Source organism: Lithobates pipiens, unplaced genomic scaffold (genome assembly GCF_037356315.1).
Source record: "Lithobates pipiens isolate NorthernLeopardFrog02 unplaced genomic scaffold, aLitPip1_a1.2 Scaffold_13, whole genome shotgun sequence".
In the NCBI taxonomy this organism is placed as follows: Eukaryota; Metazoa; Chordata; class Amphibia; order Anura; family Ranidae; genus Lithobates; species Lithobates pipiens.
Genome location: NW_027507718.1, coordinates 269,705,833 through 269,728,867, shown reverse-complemented (window position 1 = coordinate 269,728,867; position 23,035 = coordinate 269,705,833). Strand labels below are relative to the sequence as shown.

The 23,035-nt window shown below is 41.5% G+C and overlaps 1 protein-coding gene across 3 annotated transcripts in view; it reads left to right on the top strand.

Moving 5' to 3' along the window:
- LOC143974846 (alcohol dehydrogenase 1-like) overlaps positions 1-23,035 on the top strand; it is a 106,656-nt gene that overhangs the window by 62,899 nt on the left and 20,722 nt on the right. For 2 of the 3 annotated variants that reach the window (XR_013272285.1, XM_077476603.1), the window contains exons 3-6: positions 8,401-8,542; positions 9,847-9,934; positions 10,641-10,860; positions 20,019-20,279. Coding sequence is in view for 2 of the 3 variants with exons in the window: in XM_077476603.1 (XP_077332729.1) it covers positions 8,401-8,542; positions 9,847-9,934; positions 10,641-10,860; positions 20,019-20,279 (711 nt within the window). In the remaining variant the exon portion in view is untranslated. The remainder of the gene's footprint in view (positions 1-8,400; positions 8,543-9,846; positions 9,935-10,640; positions 10,861-20,018; positions 20,280-23,035) is intronic. The other variant, XM_077476604.1, reaches the window with a different exon arrangement.

Sequence of the window (23,035 nt, the reverse complement as noted above, 5' to 3'; positions counted from 1 at the left end):
TTAGCAAAAAAAAAACTGAAAAGTGGTGCGTGCAAAATTATTCGGCCCCTTTACTTTCAGTGCAGCAAACTCACTCCAGAAGTTCAGCGAGGATCTCTGAATGATCCAATGTTGTCCTAAATGACTGATGGTGATAAATAGAATCCACCTGTGTGTAATCAAGTCTCTGTATAAATGCACCTGCTCTGTGATAGTCTCAGGGTTCTGTTGAAAGCGCAGAGAGCATCATGAAGACCAAGGAGCACACCAGGCAGGTCCGTAATACTGTTGTGGAGAAGTTTAAAGCCAGATTTGGATACAAAAAGATTTCCCAAGCTTAAAACATCCCAAGGAGCACTGTGCAAGTGATCATTTTGAAATGGAAGGAGTATCAGACCACTGCAAATCTACCAAGACCTGGCCGTCCCTCTAAACTTTCAGCTCAGACAAGGAGAAGACTGATCAGAGATGCAGCCAAGAGGCCCATGATCACTCTGGATGAACTGCAGAGAACTACAGCTGAGGTGGGAGAGTCTGTCCATAGGACAACAATCAGTCATACACTGCACAAATCTGGCCTTTATGGAAGAGTGGCAAGAAGAAAGACATTTCTCAAAGATATCCATAAAAAGTCTCGTCTAAAGTTTGCCACAAGCCACCTGGGAGACACACCAAACATGTGGAAGAAGGTGCTCTGGACAGATGAAACCAAAATCCAACTTTTTGCCCACAATGCAAAACGATATGTTTGGCGTAAAAGCAACAAAGCTCATCACCCTCAACACACCATCCCCACTGTCAAACATGGTGGTGGCAGCATCATGGTTTGGGCCTGCTTTTCTTCAGCAGGGACAGGAAAGATGGTTAAAATTGAGGGGAAGGTGGATGCAGCCAAATACAGACCATTCTGGATGAAAACCTGTTGGAGTCTGCAAAAGACCTGAAACTGGGATGGAGAATTATCTTCCAACAAGACAATGATCCCAAACATACAGCAAAATCTACAAAGGAATTGTTCACAAATAAACGTATCCAGGTGTTAGAATGGCCAAGTCAAAGTCCAGACCTGAATCCAATCGAGAATCTGTGGAAAGAGCTGAAAACTGCTGTTCACAAACGCTCTCCATCCAACCTCACTGAGCTCGAGCTATTTTGCAAGGAAGAATGGGCAAGAATTTCAGTCTCTCGATGTGCAAAACTGATAGAGACATACCTCAAGCGACTTGCAGCTGTAATCGCAGCAAAAGGTGGCTCTACAAAGTATTAACGCAAGGGGGCAGAATCATTTTGCAGGCCCCACTTTTCATTTTTTTATTAGTTAAAAAAGTTTCAAAAATGGTGATTCTTCACAAAAAATAAAAATGTTATATCTTTATGTTTGAAGCCTGAAATGTGGCAAAAGGATGAAAAGTTCAAGGGGGCCGAATACTTTTGCAAGGCACTGTATTCCTTCTACAGGACCCGAATGATGGCAGAACAAGTCTCTGGGATAATGATCCCCAGAGCCTGGGGGGAGATACTTGTCGAAGTTGAGGTCCTGAAGGCTTCCCCCAGTCGCCAAGTACCGCAATGTTGCAACGAGCCTTTGCTCCGGAGTGATGGCTTGCCTCATGCAGGTATCCTGCCTGCTGATATAAGGGGTCAGCAAAGCCAGCAAACAGGGAAAAAACGGGGTCCGTTATTATGAGAAAGTTCCTGAAATTGTCAGGATTATTCTCACGGATCTCACGAAGCAAAGCCATGTGAGAGAATTGGTCACGCTGGAGCAACCAATTTATTTGTCCATGAACTCCTCCCCACCCTCTTCATGGACTGGGTTTGGGTTGCACAATTAACTACAACACAAAGCCCAAGCAAAATACGAACTCTACGTACACGCAACATGGCTTCAAAATGGTCAACTGGTCAGAACGAACTTAACAGAACGCACTGAAGAACAGCAAGGCCGGTGAAGAGCGAGCTGAAAATCAGTAACGAGCGGACAAGAAAACACTGAATAAACCAATGCGAACTGACTACACGCACTGAAAAGCAGATACAAACCTCACAAGCACAAACTGAACAACAGTTAAACTATCTGAAAAACACAAGTCAGAAAAGCGTGAATCGTCTCTCACCAAACTTCTACTAACATGAGGTAAACACATAATTAGCAGAAGGAGCCCAAAGGGTAGCGCACAAGCTATTGAGCTTTCATTTTATAGTCTTGTCAGACCTGGTGTATGTCACCACGTACTAGACGGTCGGACTTTGGTGTGATTGTGCGTAGGCAAGTCCATTTCGGCGGAACTCTGTCAAAGTCCTTCGAGTTCAGTCCGACGAGAAGTTCGCTCATGTGTACTATGTAGACTATGCGAGTTTATGTTTATGGGTACACATGGTATACAATGACTGGCATGTTGTTTGGTAAATTCTGGGGTCAGTCTATTGTCTGGCACTGATGGTAAGGACAGGCATCTTAGACTATGTGAATTTATATTTATGGGTGCTCATGGTATACTGTGACTGGCATTGTTTGGTACATTTGGAAAGCTGTACGTTTGAAAAGTTCAATAAAGCTCTGGCCTTGCCCTATTTACAACTTAATAAGCTTCTGTGTCTTTTTGGGGGGGCAAGGTATTGGTTTTTAGTTGGTCATAAATGTTTCTCAGCAGTCAAGAGCAGATGTTCCCTTTCAAGGTGTCTCTGTCAGCTTCCTGGAACAGTCTTCTATTGACAGCCAGATATCTGCAAGGACATTTGGAGATCTTAGTATGACCAAGCTATTCAGAGCCTCCCTTTAAGAGAAGTTCTCCTCTGGCCTGTTATATTACTATTGGAAAGTGCCTTGTGGATAAACAGTGCCCTCTACTGCCTGAAGAAATGTATGACCTATAACATATGTGGCGCAGTTGTTGTAAATTGCCTGTTTTCTGTGAACAGTCAACTAGTACAATATCAAGAAAGTTTAAGCATCCAGTTGTGGGCAGTGCCCAGGTGGGGACAGGAAGGAGTGCACGCTTATGAAGGCTGCCAGAGTTATATGCCTGGCATTAAGCACAATCTCCATAATGAGCGACACTTCTCCAAACAGACATTAGTATAACTCTTAGATTCCATGGCACAGCACTTCTGCTTTATACACTGTACTCTGTAGATAACAGTTCCTCATTATGCTTCGCTCCCTCTGTTCAGCATTTCTGAGCTGGTGCCATGTGATATACACCAGATTCCACCAGCCCAGCTACCTGTCACCTCATCCCAGTGACACTAACACATGTTTAATTCTTTATTCCACTTATGATTAAACTTGTATCCCAGGAAGTTCAATACCACTCTCTTTCTGGGCTTTAGTACTTCAAGGCTTCACTCCATCTTCTGTGACCTCCAGATTGGGTCCCTAGGTTGCCCCATACCACAAGTCGGACCCAGATTGGGGGTACCGATTTCTAGGGACATAGACACTATTATGGTTGTCATTAGATAAGGCCTTCTCTGGTCAGCTTGAGCATACATTAAAACACTGGCACTGAATCTTCTTCTCATATTGTCTTGTCACCTTGTGTGACCATATGTGTGATACGCCTTACATGCACCCCTTTATGTATGTTCTCAAGCAAAATGTAGACCAGGCAGAATTAAGTTATACAAAAAGTTATCTTTAATGTAAGATGTTCAAGTATAATGGAATATAATTCGAGTCCCATAGACTTCAATGGGGTTCTAAAGTTCGTTCGAATTTGGGGTCCGTTCGAAAGTTCTGGTGCGAACCGAACCGGGGGGTGTTCGGCTCATCCCTACCCAAGATCAGTATGACATTTATTTTAAGTATTATTTAAAGACCAAAATATAAGGTTCACTTATCAGATTCCTCACCCCCTCTAATGGCCCATTGATAAAATTTAATGGGGGGCTTATAAATGAATTTAAGGACACACAGACCATTTGGAAACATTTTAAGGGGGTGTTTAGGGTAAAGCACTACAATGGAGCTGACAAAATACATTAAGTGACTAGACTAGGTGGATATGGGCCCAGCATAGCATGCTGGGGAGGTTAGTGAAGGCAAATATGCATGAAGGACAAAAAAGGAGCATTAAAAGATTACAGCATGCATCAGGACAAAGGGGGCATTCACAGCATATTGAAATCATGGTAATTAGGTTTTGAGGAAAGAAATACAATATATTAGCAAACATTAAATACAATAAAATATGATGTTAAAGGATAAATCTTACCTTAATATACAGTACCTTGCAAAAGTATTCTGCCCCCTTGAACTTTTCAACCTTTTGCCACATTTCAGGCTTCAAACATAAAGATATAAAATTTAATTTTTTTGTGAAGAATCACCAACAAGTGGGACACAATTGTGAAGTGGAACGAAATCTATTGGATATTTTAAACTTTTTTAGCAAAAAAAAAACTGAAAAGTGGTGCGTGCAAAATTATTCGGCCCCTTTACTTTCAGTGCAGCAAACTCACTCCAGAAGTTCAGCGAGGATCTCTGAATGATCCAATGTTGTCCTAAATGACTGATGGTGATAAATAGAATCCACCTGTGTGTAATCAAGTCTCTGTATAAATGCACCTGCTCTGTGATAGTCTCAGGGTTCTGTTGAAAGCGCAGAGAGCATCATGAAGACCAAGGAGCACACCAGGCAGGTCCGTAATACTGTTGTGGAGAAGTTTAAAGCCAGATTTGGATACAAAAAGATTTCCCAAGCTTAAAACATCCCAAGGAGCACTGTGCAAGTGATCATTTTGAAATGGAAGGAGTATCAGACCACTGCAAATCTACCAAGACCTCGCAGTCCCTCTAAACTTTCAGCTCAGCAAAGGAGAAGACTGATCAGAGATGCAGCCAAGAGGCCCATGATCACTCTGGATGAACTGCAGAGAACTACAGCTGAGGTGGGAGAGTCTGTCCATAGGACAACAATCAGTCATACACTGCACAAATCTGGCCTTTATGGAAGAGTGGCAAGAAGAAAGACATTTCTCAAAGATATCCATAAAAAGTCTCGTCTAAAGTTTGCCACAAGCCACCTGGGAGACACACCAAACATGTGGAAGAAGGTGCTCTGGACAGATGAAACCAAAATCCAACTTTTTGCCCACAATGCAAAACGATATGTTTGGCGTAAAAGCAACAAAGCTCATCACCCTCAACACACCATCCCCACTGTCAAACATGGTGGTGGCAGCATCATGGTTTGGGCCTGCTTTTCTTCAGCAGGGACAGGAAAGATGGTTAAAATTGAGGGGAAGGTGGATGCAGCCAAATACAGACCATTCTGGATGAAAACCTGTTGGAGTCTGCAAAAGACCTGAAACTGGGATGGAGAATTATCTTCCAACAAGACAATGATCCCAAACATACAGCAAAATCTACAAAGGAATGGTTCACAAATAAACGTATCCAGGTGTTAGAATGGCCAAGTCAAAGTCCAGACCTGAATCCAATCGAGAATCTGTGGAAAGAGCTGAAAACTGCTGTTCACAAACGCTCTCCATCCAACCTCACTGAGCTCGAGCTATTTTGCAAGGAAGAATGGGCAAGAATTTCAGTCTCTCGATGTGCAAAACTGATAGAGACATACCTCAAGCGACTTGCAGCTGTAATCGCAGCAAAAGGTGGCTCTACAAAGTATTAACGCAAGGGGGCAGAATAATTTTGCAGGCCCCACTTTTCATTTTTTTATTAGTTAAAAAAGTTTCAAAAATGGTGATTCTTCACAAAAAATAAAAATGTTATATCTTTATGTTTGAAGCCTGAAATGTGGCAAAAGGATGAAAAGTTCAAGGGGGCCGAATACTTTTGCAAGGCACTGTATTCCTTCTACAGGACCCGAATGATGGCAGAACAAGTCTCTGGGATAATGATCCCCAGAGCCTGGGGGGAGATACTTGTCGAAGTTGAGGTCCTGAAGGCTTCCCCCAGTCGCCAAGTACCGCAATGTTGCAACGAGCCTTTGCTCCGGAGTGATGGCTTGCCTCATGCAGGTATCCTGCCTGCTGATATAAGGGGTCAGCAAAGCCAGCAAACAGGGAAAAAACGGGGTCCGTTATTATGAGAAAGTTCCTGAAATTGTCAGGATTATTCTCACGGATCTCACGAAGCAAAGCCATGTGAGAGAATTGGTCACGCTGGAGCAACCAATTTATTTGTCCATGAACTCCTCCCCACCCTCTTCATGGACTGGGTTTGGGTTGCACAATTAACTACAACACAAAGCCCAAGCAAAATACGAACTCTACGTACACGCAACATGGCTTCAAAATGGTCAACTGGTCAGAACGAACTTAACAGAACGCACTGAAGAACAGCAAGGCCGGTGAAGAGCGAGCTGAAAATCAGTAACGAGCGGACAAGAAAACACTGAATAAACCAATGCGAACTGACTACACGCACTGAAAAGCAGATACAAACCTCACAAGCACAAACTGAACAACAGTTAAACTATCTGAAAAACACAAGTCAGAAAAGCGTGAATCGTCTCTCACCAAACTTCTACTAACATGAGGTAAACACATAATTAGCAGAAGGAGCCCAAAGGGTAGCGCACAAGCTATTGAGCTTCCATTTTATAGTCTTGTCAGACCTGGTGTATGTCACCACGTACTAGACGGTCGGACTTTGGTGTGATTGTGCGTAGGCAAGTCCATTTCGGCGGAACTCTGTCAAAGTCCTTCGAGTTCAGTCCGACGAGAAGTTCGCTCATGTGTACTATGTAGACTATGCGAGTTTATGTTTATGGGTACACATGGTATACAATGACTGGCATGTTGTTTGGTAAATTCTGGGGTCAGTCTATTGTCTGGCACTGATGGTAAGGACAGGCATCTTAGACTATGTGAATTTATATTTATGGGTGCTCATGGTATACTGTGACTGGCATTGTTTGGTACATTTGGAAAGCTGTACGTTTGAAAAGTTCAATAAAGCTCTGGCCTTGCCCTATTTACAACTTAATAAGCTTCTGTGTCTTTTTGGGGGGGCAAGGTATTGGTTTTTAGTTGGTCATAAATGTTTCTCAGCAGTCAAGAGCAGATGTTCCCTTTCAAGGTGTCTCTGTCAGCTTCCTGGAACAGTCTTCTATTGACAGCCAGATATCTGCAAGGACATTTGGAGATCTTAGTATGACCAAGCTATTCAGAGCCTCCCTTTAAGAGAAGTTCTCCTCTGGCCTGTTATATTACTATTGGAAAGTGCCTTGTGGATAAACAGTGCCCTCTACTGCCTGAAGAAATGTATGACCTATAACATATGTGGCGCAGTTGTTGTAAATTGCCTGTTTTCTGTGAACAGTCAACTAGTACAATATCAAGAAAGTTTAAGCATCCAGTTGTGGGCAGTGCCCAGGTGGGGACAGGAAGGAGTGCACGCTTATGAAGGCTGCCAGAGTTATATGCCTGGCATTAAGCACAATCTCCATAATGAGCGACACTTCTCCAAACAGACATTAGTATAACTCTTAGATTCCATGGCACAGCACTTCTGCTTTATACACTGTACTCTGTAGATAACAGTTCCTCATTATGCTTCGCTCCCTCTGTTCAGCATTTCTGAGCTGGTGCCATGTGATATACACCAGATTCCACCAGCCCAGCTACCTGTCACCTCATCCCAGTGACACTAACACATGTTTAATTCTTTATTCCACTTATGATTAAACTTGTATCCCAGGAAGTTCAATACCACTCTCTTTCTGGGCTTTAGTACTTCAAGGCTTCACTCCATCTTCTGTGACCTCCAGATTGGGTCCCTAGGTTGCCCCATACCACAAGTCGGACCCAGATTGGGGGTACCGATTTCTAGGGACATAGACACTATTATGGTTGTCATTAGATAAGGCCTTCTCTGGTCAGCTTGAGCATACATTAAAACACTGGCACTGAATCTTCTTCTCATATTGTCTTGTCACCTTGTGTGACCATATGTGTGATACGCCTTACATGCACCCCTTTATGTATGTTCTCAAGCAAAATGTAGACCAGGCAGAATTAAGTTATACAAAAAGTTATCTTTAATGTAAGATGTTCAAGTATAATGGAATATAATAATTTGTATATTTGGGTACACTCATTAGGCCCCACTTACACATTGGACGTGCCCCAGAAAGGTGCATACATGGGAGCGTGCCTAAGCACACATCTTTCCCACCTAGGAGAGAATTCAGGAAGTGGGATAGGGTACCTGTCACAAAAGGGTACTTGCTAATGCAAAATAAATAAATAAAAAGTGTTAGGGACAGAGGTCAAGAGGAGTGATAGCGGCACTTTCATTTTGAGTGAAGGTCCATTTTGGTGGGTTTTGGTATTGCAGATAAAAAGCTACAACAATAGAAGGGGAAAAAAGAAAACCAACCCTGATCTGAGATTTGTTCTGTTGGATATGTTGTCATGTTAGAAATGTTATAATTTAGTATTTTTCTGCAGATTGTGGCAACTGGGATATGCCGCTCAGATGATCGAGTATTAAGTGGTGCCGCGAGTGCCATGAAATTTCCAGTGATATTAGGCCATGAAGCTGCAGGGGTTGTGGAAAGTGTGGGAGAAGGAGTGACTCAATTCAAACCAGGTACATTGTGTATAATTGTTAGTACTGACTCTGTTTTAAAGAGAAATTAAACCCACTGGAAAAAAATAAAAAAAATAAACACTCTGCAAGACAAAGGCATAATGAGCTAGAATGCATAACATACTAGCTCATTATAAATTACTTACATGAGATCGAAGCCCCCGCAGCGGTCCTTGTTCCCCTCCTCCATCGCCGCCATATATCCCAGAGTGACTTCCGGTTATTGCAGCTCCGGCACTGTGACTGGCCGGAGCCGCAATGACGTCACTCCCACGCATGCGTGCGGGATCCGCCACTAACGGCACGACCACCATTAGAAACGGCATGCTTAGTGCGCCTGCGTAGACATCAGTGCCTGTCTTTTGCAAATATCTCCTAAACCGCGTAGGTTTAGGAGATATTTCTTGCAACTACAGGTAAGCCTTAATCTAGGCTTACCTGTAGGTAAAAGTGGTCTGTAAGCTACATTGTTGATTCATTGTTGATTCAAAAAAAAAGCTTGATGCAGCTAAAGCCACCAAACCAATTAAGTGGCATTAAACTCTGAAGAAGGTAGATGCTATTATTATCTATAAGAGAGGAATCTAAAAGGAAGAGACAATTTATTAAGATGTAAGGAAAGGTGAAATAACTTACAATCTATTGATGTCTAAGAGGATAGAGAACAATCCCTTAGGGTAAAAGAGAGGCATACAGAAGGTGGAAATGTGTTATTTCTATAATGCTTAAAGTCTATAAGGGTATATGGGAGGAGTACAGAAGCTGGAAAAGATTAGTCTATTAGGGTATAAGAAAGTAAGGCAGAAGGTAGACAACACTACAATATATTAGGATATAAGAGAGGATACAGAAAGTTAAAATCTTATTTTATTAGGGCATAAGCAAATGATACAGAAGTTGGAAGCATTTGCAATCTATTCAAGTATAAGGAAGCACACAGAAAATAGAAGAGTCTATAATCAGGGTGCTTCAGGCATGTGGTGAAAGAGGCCTGGGGTGAGGGGCCATTTTCTGTTAACCTGCCTAGGGCCTTTTTTTATTACTTAATCTGGCTCTAATGTACAGTATTCATTCTTTGGAGAAAACAATCTACAAAAGCATGTTTAAAATATTTTAGCAGTGAACAGTTGATAAATATGCATTGGGAAAGTGGCAATGAAATAAAAAAAAAACTTGCAAAGGCATAGTATGCCCGAAAGTCGAAGTGAATTTACCTATGAGATTTAGGTGATCATACTATTTATTTATTTTTAATTTATGTGACAAAGCACAGACTTTAAATAATATTTTTATAATTCCTGCAGGAGATAAAGTCATCCCACTCTTTGTGCCACAGTGCGGAGAATGCAAATGTTGTAAAAATCCAGAGAGTAATCTCTGCTACAAAAATGAGTAAGTAAATAATTAAATGGTCAGAGGGTGTAGCAATTTATATAAGCTAGTCCAACACCATACGAATCCAAACAATAGAAAAATAATCTTATTTGTGGCAAAATGGCCATAGCAGGAGGAATTTTTCTTTTTATATTTGGAGGTTATTTATAATGAGTCAGACAGCTGTGTACAATACTCTTTGGTGAACCTTTGTCACGTTACAGTTTATTTTTGTTTGTCCTAAATGCATGTTTTACCATTTTGTTTACCTTTCTTTTGTTTGCCATTTTGCTAACCATTTTCCAACATTTTGCCATATTTTATTGAAACATGCCACGTTTATGCTAAGCTAGTCATGGGCTGTAAAGAACAGATGTTTTCATGGCTAAAAAAGATTTCTTCCGTTGGCAAGTTTTACCCCTACCTTTACCAAATATTCATAACTTTGATAAGAAATTCATAAGTTACGGCACTTCAGAATGTTCAGACAACCTCACTAGTAGCTGCCCACTTGAGACTGAATTTCTATAGATAAGAATCCATATAGAGCCACAGAAACATACTGACTTCATGTGGTACATTTTAGATATTTATTTGCAATGGTTCATATTTACCTGAGAAGAAAAAAATAAATTTTTTAAATATGTATTTATGAGTAAAATAAAGAAAATTGTCAAAACACTACACATTCCCCTTACATGGAAGTCTTTTATTTCCTAAACAGCATTGGCAAATATAATGGCGTGTTGTTGGATAAAACCAGCAGATTTACCTGCAAGGGAAAATCCATTCACAACTTTATCAGTACCAGCACATTCACTGAATACACTGTGCTGGATGAAATAGCTGTTGCCAAGATCCATGAGGATGCTCCACTGGAAAAAGTCTGCTTGATTGGCTGTGGGTTCTCGACTGGATATGGCTCTGCTTTGAACACTGGTAAAGTAAGTACTAAACCTTACTGCTAGTCATATAGTCAAAACATTATTTGCTGCATAATGATTCCACAAAATGTTTTCAGGGTCTGACTTTTAAGACTACTTGCAGGCATTTAGCCCGTGTGCATCCAATCCCGGCATTTTAGTGTGCCCGGGAGGCAAAGTTGCAGCATCCACTGGGCCCTAAATGTACCACTCAGTACAGCGTGCAGCTCCCTGCAGCCTTAGTGTATTTAAGCCTGCCATAGACTTTGACAAGCTGCAAGCTGTGGGGCTAGAGCATTTGTAGGTACAGGGTTATTAGGGATTAAGAAGTAAGACTCCAGCTGGGCTTTAAAATCAGTAAGTACTACTGTTTTGTCAGGTTTGTGGGGTTAGGTTTGATATGTGCAAAGAGAGATCACACAAAAACTTAAAAGTATAACATTTATTAAAGGTAATGACAGATACAGATAAAGATAAAGAAAATATAACAAGAATACTTAACTAAAGATGCTGATTCTGCCACGTGTCCCTTCACTTATAATTGGCATGGTGCATAGGTGACCACAGACTCATGCATAATTGCAAGCTCTGAAGACGAGACTAATTTATTCCAGTTTTGGCTGTGGTATTTAGACTTGAGTATAAGGAATAGACCACCCCCAAGCCAACTCCCTTTTCAAAATGACCCCTCAAGGGGTCATTTTGTTAACAATAACTTTTCTTTGATATAAGGTAAAGCCATGCTTATGTCCTTATATGGTCTCCTAACCAAGATTTGGAGGCTTATAATGCATTAGTGAGCCACTTTATTAATAAGGAAATATGTAATATGCAATTTCCCAACCACTCCACCCCCTGGCGCACAAATATCACACAGTAATGCCTCCAACTGTACATAAAGGCAACATATCAGAATTGGATGGAAAGCACCTGATAATTGTAAACAAAAAGAATCATTTATGTATTCTCCCATCCTCCAGTTTACCTAAATGTAAAATGGGGGATCTAAAGTATAGATACCTATTTTTCATGTCTGATTTACCTACTCAGAAAGTCTCATTTGGCTATGTTAGGGCTAAAAAATATAAAAATATCCATAGTTCAAATAATATTAAAAAAAAACTATATGTTCACAGCAGAATAGAAGCTACTGTTCTGGACAAAATCCCCTGACACTCAAAAATGTGGCAGCCATGGATTGACCATTTCCTACCACAAAATTTTGACAGACACTTGCTAGAACCATAGTCCGATGTGCCCCCTTGAAAAGTTGCCACTTACGACCCTTGATGTTTTGTGTGAGCCGGCCGGCCCCCCCTCCCTCCTTCTCTTTTCTCGTTTTTTGCCCCCTCCTCTCTAGCCCTTTCCCCCTATTCTCTTCTTTCTCTTCCCCCATCAGCTTTCCTACCTTCCTTTTAGCTGTCTTTCCACCACTTCGTATCTTTTTCCCGTTCTTGATATTCACTGAGGTGACATACAAGTATGCTAGGAACGGTTTAGTCAATGTGATGTCTCTTGTATACTAGAGTATCATCTACACTGGACTTTGTATGTGTCAGGGCCCTCTCCCTATCATGCACTGTTTGCCTTATAATGCCCATTATGGTGTGAGAGCCTTATGTTAGTGCATTGGCTGTGTTTACTACTCTGTATTATCAAAGTGATGCTACTATACCACGATATGCTTTGTTTTGGATTTTTTTTTCTTTTTTCGCTATATATATGCCGAACTGTGAATGTTTCTGTACTCTTCGCATTTGTTACCAATAAAATCTTTGAAACGAAAAAAAACTCTATGTTGGACTAACAGAAGTACACCAAACTTTTCCTTTTCAAAAGCACAGGAGAGGGTATGAACATCAAACTTTCCTTTCCAGAAGCGAAGTAGTGAAGTGAGTAGCTCCCGCATATGAAAACAGTGTTCAAACCACACATGTGAGGTATCGCTGTGATCAGTAAAGCGAGAGCAATAATTGTAGCCCTAGACCTCCTCTGTAACCCAAAACATGCAACCTGTAGAATTTTTTAAACATTGCCTATGGAGATTTTTAAGGGTAAAAGTTTGTCGCCATTCCACGAGTGGGCGCAATTTTGGAGCGTGACATGTTGGGTATCAATTTCCTCAGCATAACATTATCTTTCACAATATAAAAAGATTGGGCTAATTTTACTGTTGTCTTATTTTTTTATTTTTTTTCCCAAATTTTCCCCAAAAGTGTGCTTGTAAGACCGCTGCGCAAATACAGTGTGAAAAGTATTGCAATGACCTCCATTTTTTCTCTAGGGTGTTAGAAAAAAATATATAATATTTGGGGTTCTAAGTAATTTTCTAGCAAAAAAAAACTGTTTTAAACATGTAAACACCAAAATCTCAAAACAAAGCTCGTCCTTAAGTGGTTATCTAACAATAATGCCCATATATCCCATCATAGATTTCTGAACAATTAAATCCACAATCCCTAGTGACCTGGCCTAACACTAAAAGGAAAAACTTAGCTTTTTCATTTAGGGTGAAATATTGGTACAGGAACACCACCCACTACTCTGTATATAAACTAAACTGTGTTCAACTATAGGCTCAACTTCAAACTACTTAAAGTGTTACTAAACCTACAACAGTAAAATCAGTCTGTATATGCAGTATAGCATGCTTGTTATACTCACTGTGGAATTTAAGTGGTTAATCCTCTGCATTGTGTAAAAAGGCTGTTTTATCCTGTATGCACAGACCCTTCCCTTCTTGCAATATCTATTTTAGATAAGCCATCTAATACACAGGCAGTAGCCAACCTGCACATGCTCAGTTGTTTGTTTTATGCTGGAGAGAACATTCACTTGTTCTCAGAGCTAGCCAGGTCACATGATATAGGCATCACACATGTGGGCGTGTATACAGGCTGCAGTGGAAATCTCCTCCTACCTGAACTCTCAGCACTGGTGAAGCTTTGCAGTTTATCACTGACCGTGGTATGCATATCAGCCAAAAAGGTATATAGTGGCAATATTTTAATGTAAAAAGAAGATTTAGAAGCTATGGGCACTGTGTGTGTGTGTGTGTGGGGGGGGGGGGGGGGGGGCACAGATTAACTATTTTCATAAGCTCAGCTATGAGGAAAGATTAGAAGAACTGAATTTATTCATTCTTGAGAAGAGGAGATCAGGGGGGAATATGATCAACATGTACAAATATATAAGGGCTCCATGAGTTATTCACTTTAAGGTCATCACTGAGGACAAGGGGGCACTCTTTACGTCTAGAGGAAAAGAGATTTCATCTCCAAATACGGAAAGGTTTCTTCACAGTAAGGGCTGTGAAAATGCGGAATAGACTCCCTCCAGAGGTGGTTCTGGCCAGCTCAGTAGATTACTTTAAGAAAGGCCTGGATTCTTTCCTAAATTTACATAATATAACTGGGTACTAACATTCATAGTTAAAGTTGATCCAGGGAAAATCCAATTGCCTCTCTGGGATCAGGAAGGAATTATTTCCCCTGCTGTAGCAAATTGGATCCTGCTTTTCTTGGGGGGGTTTTCGCCTTCCTCTGGATCAACCGTGGGTATAGGATTGGGTATATGGGATTGTATGATTTTTTTTTTATTTTTTTTTATGGTTGAATTCGATGGACTTGTGTCTTTTTTCAACCTGACTGTAACTATGTAACTATATTACTGGGTTTAGTAACACTTTAGTGTGTGCTTCCTTTGTGTATTCAGGTCTCCTCCCACACTGTAAAGACACTCTGCCAGGATAACTGTCTCTTGTCTACATTACAGTATGTGCGTACATATTACCCATACATGTATATGTCCCCATACTTTACATGCCAGTCCCACACCCAAGCAATCAGGGAGCATTGAGGAAAACCAAACGTGGGAATCTCATTTCATAATTATTTACCAGGAATATTTGAAGAAAACCTCAACCAAGTGTATCAAATGTGGTGGCCAAAAGGATCTCTGAGTGTCAGATATAACAATGTGTATACAGTATCAATATTTACCGCACCTTATTTTAATGGACTTGCTTTAAAATTTGCAACCGTTGCAGTAAACATGATTATCTTTGATTGAAACCAACAATTATGGGTGCACATAAAATTACCTTTTTCTATATCGAATGATATGATTGGCTTGAACTCAAACTGACATTCATGTAGAAAAATGTACTTCAAAGCAGATACCATTTGCATGTAAAATCCAAGTATAAACCTTTAAACTAGTGTAACCTTTTCTCTTCCTATATTGTGCAGATCCTGTGGATTCTGTTTTTCAAAATATTTGTGCACTCCAACAGTGGTTCTGCCTAAGGCCCCTTTCACACGGGACGGATCAGTAATGATCTGCCCCGTGATGATCCGCTTGCTCAGCGGGGATCGCTCTGTTGTCCCCGCTGAGCCGGCGGCGGACAGGGCAGTCTCTGCACACTGTGCACGGACCGCCCTGTCAGCTTTCTCCGCTCTCCTCTATGGGGGATCGGATGAGCATGGACCGTCTGTCTGTGTTCATCCGATCCACTCTGCAGACGGATAGAAAAATAGGATTTTCCTCCGTCTGCAGAATCGGACAATAGAGGAGGTGGACGATAGCGGGTGTCTGCGGATGTTTATCCGCAGACACCCGCTATCCCATAGGAATGCATGTATGTCCGTATTTCATCCGCAAATGGATGGATGAAATACGGACATACTGTCTGCATGTGTGAAAGGGGCCTTACAGTTCTACTACAATTATTATGGCAGAATATACCAAAAGTATATGCTACCATAATCAAATCTCAATACACACACAGGAAGGGACAATACAGAAAGATATACAGCCACATTTTCAGTGTAAATGATTGGGTATTCTTACACCTTCTGAATTATTAGAAAAAGTAAACCATCCCAGATGTAATACAATATTACTGTTGATCAAACACTAGTAATTTTCTCTGTTGTTTCAGATTCAACTTAATCACAGAAAAAAACTTTAATAATCATCACACAGCATCAAAATTATTAGCTGCTCTGTTTGCAATCGGTTCTAAAAAAAAAGCTGTCATTACATTCACATAAACAAACAAAGTATCAACAATTAAGACAACACAAGTTGTCAATGGATGCTGTAATCTTCGTCTTTAGTTCTTGGAGTTCTTGGCCTCCTTAACCAAGTTTTGGAGGCTTAAAATGCATTAGTGAGCCACTTTATTAATAAGGAAATATGTAATATGCAATTTCCCCATCAACTACCTAGGAGTAAACTCTTGTGTAGGGTAACTTTTCTTTGCTATAGAGGCCTTGACATCTAGGGATGAGGCATACGACTGACCCACATGCAACACTAGGCACTGCTCTTTTAGGCCCCATTCACACCTGAGCATAGCGTTTTCTGCCGCGATTTTGTGCAGGGCAAAAGGTCACCAATGTAAAAAGAAGAAAAACACCCAAATCTGCCCGATTCGAGTGACAAAAAAGGGTCCAGAACTTGTTTGAGCTTCAGGCGTTCAGCTTCAGGCGACATGAAGTGGAGATGTGAACAATCTCCATTGAGAATAATAGATTTTTTCCCCTCCAGCATTTTGTAGCTTCAGGCTTCAAGCTACAAAACGCTCAGGTGTGAATGGGGCCTTATTGGCTGACTGTGCCTTTATAATGAAATGTAAAGTGAGAGGTACACTCAATGGACAGGAGGCCAACAGCTGGGTGGAGCTTATGCTTTAAGTTAAAGTAGAATTAAACGTACCTCTTCTCCACTGGTCTGAGCCTCTTGCAGACACAGGAATTTTCTCCCCAGGCACTGGTCTGCTGCCATATCCATTGGCTGGATTACTCCAGGAGTCATTCATCCAGGCACACAGGGGCCCACATCATGCCAGTAATGTAAAGTGAGCTGCACATGCGCTATCCTAGCAAGTCATGTGATCAGAAACCTGCCCCACATGCTCCCGATTGCAAATACAAGCATTGTAGAGACATTTTTCTTAAAACGTAACTCCACTTTTGTTGAGAAAAAAATATTCTTCTCTGGGTGATCTATGTACATTGCAAGGATTATAACAAACTTTGTTGCAGAGTCCTACCTTTTGTTATTCTGATGAAATCCCTGTGTGTTTGTCTGTGCCTCTGTTCTGAGTGAGTGTAATGGGAGTGGTTCCATAATTATCTGTCAGGTGTGGAGCTGAAGGGCACTAATGAGGAAATCTGCTGGGCCTGCATCCCTTTAGACTTGTTCCTATTGAAAGCATCTCTCAAAAAACGTAATTTTTGTTGCAGGGAATGGCTGAAATCTGAGTTGTATCTAAGCCCTTGTACACACGGTCGGAGATTCCGACAGAATGTGTCCTATCGGACCGTTTTGTCGGATATTCCGACTGTGTGTGGTCTACATCGGACTGTTTCCATCAGAATATCCGACGTACCAAGTTTTCCAACTTGCCGGTAAAATTTTCCGACAAAATGCTCCTATCGGACATACTCTGATCATGTGTAGCCTACTCCGAGGGACAAAGTGCCACGCATGCTCAGATCAAATTCCTAGACCAAAGCTATTGGCTACTAGCCTGAACGCAGTCCCGTCGTAACGAAATAACGTCATCACGTTATGTACAATCGGATTTTCCGACAACTTAGTCCGACCGTGTGTATGCAACATCACTTCCGGACCTCTTCCAGAATTAATCCGTCGGAATTACTCCAACGGATTTGGTTGTCGGAATCTCCGACCGTGTGTAGAAGGGCTTAGACAGACTTCTGGGAAAATTGGTGAGCCAATCACACAAGCAGAAAGTTATGTTTATGGGGAGTGGTCAATAAACATTCTGTGTACAGAACGACTCCAGGTAGCCATATTGCAATGTATTCTCAAAAAATTACATTAACTGCAGATTGAAAAGGAAAGGTAATTTTTAAAAACATTCAATCACAATATGATTAGTGTCTCAATTATATACACTATATATTATTTTTTTCTTCTAATACTTTCTATTGCACCAGGATTTTGGTAGCCTTCCAGCCGTTTAATGTAAACAAACATCAGTAGTTTCTAAGCTGTTAGAAACTGTCTAAAACCCAACTTTAGAGTCTATGTTGTGAACTCTGAGGATCTTTAAGAATTAATTACTTCATATAACAAGCAGCTAGAGAGGTCAGGGTGGCTTGTTTTAAAGCTTGCTTGCTGGTCACTAGGAATATGGGAATATGTAAAAAAAAGAATGCTCCCAAATTGGACACAGGTGCACTTTAAGCTGTCCCACTTGACCAAAAGCCAGCCTGTAAAATACACAGATTTAAACCTATTTTTTTGTTGGCCATGTCTTACTGCCACATATCAGATCTTTGGAAGTATGTATCCAACACTTCTGGATGTGTAGAGAATACTTGCTCTGATTCCCCTTGCTGACATCTTTGTCACTAACGGGCTGGTACCATAGCGTGGGAGGAGGTATTTGACACACCTTGAAGTGTTGGATACCTCTAGTGGCTGGAGTTTTGCAACTGAGCAGAGATTTAAGAAACAAGCTACTAAAACAAGCACACATCTGATTCTTTTACAAGATTTATTTAGTTTAAATTGAACAGTCTAATGACAAGGTAGCTTTATATTCAGTTTAGACAATATAGAGAAATTCTTAGGGGTGGCAGAGATTAAGCTGTGGCCCTTAATCTCATTATTTTCATTATTCATCAACAATGAAAGATTAATGAATATGAACATATCTGAAAAGTTTAGCAGCGTTCTTGATGGTAAGCTAGAGAGGTTATTCTTTATGGAAAGCTAAATAGGGTATTAACTAGGTGGTAAGTGGAAGTGTAAGTCTGTGGAATAAATTGTCTGCTTTGCTTTCAAATTTCGTTTTTATCCTTGGAGAAAGGTACCCTCAACACCAGGGCCACAGAGTTCATCAATGTGGCCCTTTTAAGTACAATGTCTGTGGCTGCCTGGACATCTTTCTTTGGTAAAAAAAAATAAAATAATTTTAAACAGGCCAAGTATCTCAGCAAACTCTGTCTCCTAAGGGTCCATTCACACAGGGGCAACTCAGATACGACTTCAAGTCGCCCCAAGTCACCTCAGGTCGCACAACATGTAGAAATCAATGTAAGTGAATGAGAGCCATCTTAATGCACACTACTGAAGTCGCTCCGACTTCAGAAAAGGTTCCTGTACTACTTCAATCCGACTGGTACCCATTGATTTCAATGGAGGTTGCCTCCAAGTCGGATCTCCGTCTATACGGAGGCGACTCTCACAGAGTTATCAGCTCTCAAAAGGAAACTCCACGACAAAAAAAATTGGCGTGGGTTCCCCATCTGAGAGCATACCAGGCCCTTAGGTCTGGTATGGATTTGAAGGGGAACCCCCACGCTGAAAAAACGGCATGGGGTCCTCCTCAGATCCATACCAGACCCTTATCCGAGCACGCTACCCGGCCGGCCAGGAAAGGGGGTGGGGATGAGTCTATACGGAGGCGACTCTCACAGAATTATCAGCTCTCAAAAGGAAACTCCACACCAAAAAAAAATTGGCATGGGTTCCCCATCCGAGAGCATACCAGGCCCTTAGGTCTGGTATGGATTTGAAGGGGAACCCCCACGCCGAAAAAATGGCATGGGGGTCCTCCCCAGATCCATACCAGACCCTTATCCGAGCACGCTACCCAGCCGGCCAGGAAAGGGGGTGGGGATGAGCGAGCGCCCCCCCTCCTGAGCAGTACCAGGCCACGTGCCTTGGGGAAGGAGGGCCACACGGCCCCCCCACCCCAAAGCACCTTGTCCCCATGTTGATGAGGACAAGGGTCTCTTCCCGACAACCCTGGCCGTTGGTTGTCAGGGTCTGTGGGCAGGGGGCTTATCGGAATCCAGGGGCCCCTTTAATAAGGGGGCGCCCAGATCCCGGCCCCCACCCTATGTGAATGAGTATGGGGTACAATGTACCCCTACCCATTCACCTGTGAAAAAAAGTTTAAAAAAACAACAACACAAAAGGGTTAAAATAGTTTATTGCCTCCAAAAGTCGTGTTGAATGTCGTGTTGCCCCTGTGTGAACCGAGCCTTACTGTAAATGAAAATGATGGGGTGAAGTGCTCAGGAAGAAAAAAAAATGTATCCCTGAAATTTTCCAGGTCATTTACAAAAATGTCTGTATGCCCATGTGGACCTCCATTGCTCCACAATAAATTTGCAATGCTTTGTGTTTTTTAGGTTAAGCCTGGCTCCACATGTGCTGTGTTTGGTTTAGGAGGTGTTGGGCTCTCTGTGATTATTGGATGTAAGTTTGCTGGCGCCTCCAGGATAATTGGAGTAGATTTAAATAGTGATAAATTTGCAAAAGCCAAGGAGTGTGGAGCCACTGAATGCATCAATCCAAAGGACTACAATATTCCTATCCATGAGGTCTTGGCAAAGATGACTGATGATGGTGTAGATTATGCCTTTGAAGTCATTGGAAACACTTCAGTAATGGTTAGTGACAAAAAATCAAATGAGTAGTAAAATGATTGCTATAAGTTAAATTGTTGTTTCCTATTATTACATGCATACACTATTAAAGACTTGCTGAGATACAGACACATGTATTGTAGAGAAAAAACACTGCGGCACCCTTAAGTTTAAAGTGATTATAAAGAAAACATTTTTATAAAAAATAATAAAAATAACAAACATATCATACTTACCTGCTCTGTGTAATGATTTTGCACAGAGCAGCCCTGATTCTCCTTTTCTCTGGTCCTCTGCCGACGCTCTGGGCCTCTCCCCTTTTCCGAGTGCCCCCAAAGCAAGCCGCTTGCTGTGGACACTCAGCCCCGCCTCTCTGGCTGTGATTGGCAGCAGTGGAAGCCATTGGCTTCTGCTGCTGCATGTCAGCCCATCAGGTGGGAGAGACCCAGGAGAGCCTTGGGTCTCTGCACATCTCTGGATTGAAATTGGGCTTTACAACCACTTTAAATTGGTGCTCAGCAAACTTACTTGTATAAACAATTTGTGAATTTTGGTAATTTTCATCCCACCTTTCTCACTCTGTGACCCACCAAAATTTAGAGCAGTAGGTTTTCTGTGCTAAGCAAGTTCCATTTTGAACTTGTCTGACCTGATTTATCAAAATATGAGGCAGAGAACAACAAAAAGATCAAAAAGGGCCTTTTAAAAAAATAAAATAAAAAAAGAACAAATAAAAGTGAGCTACCTACTATGACTGACGGGACAAATTCAAAACACTGGAAACTACCATCATTGTATGTTTTGAAGGCTCTTCTTAACAGTGATTTTCTGCTGAATATTTAATCTAGCATTTGGCCTTCATATTCTCCTGGACCAATGAGTCTTTTTATGTATCATTTATTTATGGGGGACAGAATGTTCAGCAGGATCAGATAGTACACAAGTTAGATGACTCTGGTAGGTTGCACAGAAACTCCCGACAGACATACTGTAATTTCTACAACTTAAAGTGGTTGTAAACCCTTACAATCCACTTTTTACTACAGGTAAGCCTATAATGAGGCTTACCTGTAACTACCCTGGATATCTCCTAAACCTGCACGGTATATATCCCCTGTATCAGCACATGCACACTAAAGCAACGACTCGTTCGTGTCATTGCTGTAGCTGATGTGCCGTTACCGCTGGCTCCCACACGTGTGCATGGGAGTGATGTCATCTTGACTCCAGCCAATCACAATACCCATAAATAACTCCGGGAGCGATGTCGCTGGCCGGACCAGTGTACGGGGATCGATGCGTGGACTTCGATCTAAGGTGAGAATTTCATAATGAGCTAGTATGCTATGCATACTAGCTTATTATACCTTTTGCCTTGCAGGTTTTATTTTAGTGGAGTGGGTTTACAACCACTTTAACTGTTCAGTGAGGTGCAAAAATGCCATCAGGCTTTTTCAGAAGAGAGGAATACATACCAATTTGCCTGAGAATCATGGTTGAATTGTCAAGAGAGTTATAGCCCAACTATGGCCAAAAGCTCTACTATATACATAAAAAAAAAACTTGAAGACAAACTCTAGGATAAACGTAATCTCTCTACCACTTCTCCCTCCCATCCCCCCTCTGATGACTGGGTTAAAAACAAAAACGATATCCCTGTTTAGTTTTCCCAGTCCCCACAGGTGAAAGTGGTATCAGCAAGCATATTGGATGGAGGGAATCAGGTGATGGAATAACTTGTGGATGGGGATTAATGCACCCAATTGGGGACTCACTTGAAAGCGTTTGCTAATGCTTTTACTCACAGGCGGAGGCCACTGTTACCTGAAATCATCAGTGGCATTCCGAATTAGAAGCAAGCATATTTTACTTGTACAGTCAACCCTTGGTGTATGTGTCACCTATTATTTGTGCACACCGCACGTTGGATGCTCTGTAACTTTTCCCAATGAATGCAGCGCTTTCAAGTGAGTACCGCAGAGACTGTAGTGAAATAAAGAGATTGTATCACTCCAGGCAAAACAGTCTATTGATAAACTAAAATATATGCCAGACCCTCAAGGTGCTGCCTATTTAATTCATATGTCAAAAAAGGTGAAATTCAGACCAGGCAGATTGCCTTAACAAAAGTTCTTTTACTGAAGTATTTAAATTTAACAGATGACCAGTACTCAACAACATCTTTCATACACATTCCTGTGCATGCTCTTCTCAGCGCCCTTTAACTACTTCCTGCAAGCCACCGTCATTGTACGACGGTACTTTGACGTAGAATACTGGGGTTATGGCAGCAGATAGCTGCCATAACCCCAGTATTTTCTTCAACAGCGGGCGTTCCGCTTTCAGATAAATGTGGTCTCCATGGGGGATTCACTGTAAGATCAATTTTTTTCGGTGGCAGGAGAGGTGCCCTCCCTTCCGCCGTGCTTCGGTCCTCTCCACAGCTTACCAGAGTCGCCAGTAGTGGTGAAGACTCTCCGATCCTATCCCCTCAGTAGCATGGAGCTGAGTGAGGGAAAGATGGCCGCCACTCGGCTCCATAACATTGAATAGCAGTTACATTAAAGAGTTCCTGCCATGCTTTTTTTCTATTACTTCACCTATGGATATTTTTAAGGGTCAAAGTTTGTCACCATTCCATGAGCGGGCCCAATGTTGAAGCGTGACATGTTGGGTATCAATTTACTCTGTGTAGCATTATCTTTCACAATATAAAAAGATTGGGCTAACTTTACTGTTTTATTATTTAATTCAAAAAAGTGTATTTTTTTCAAAAAAAT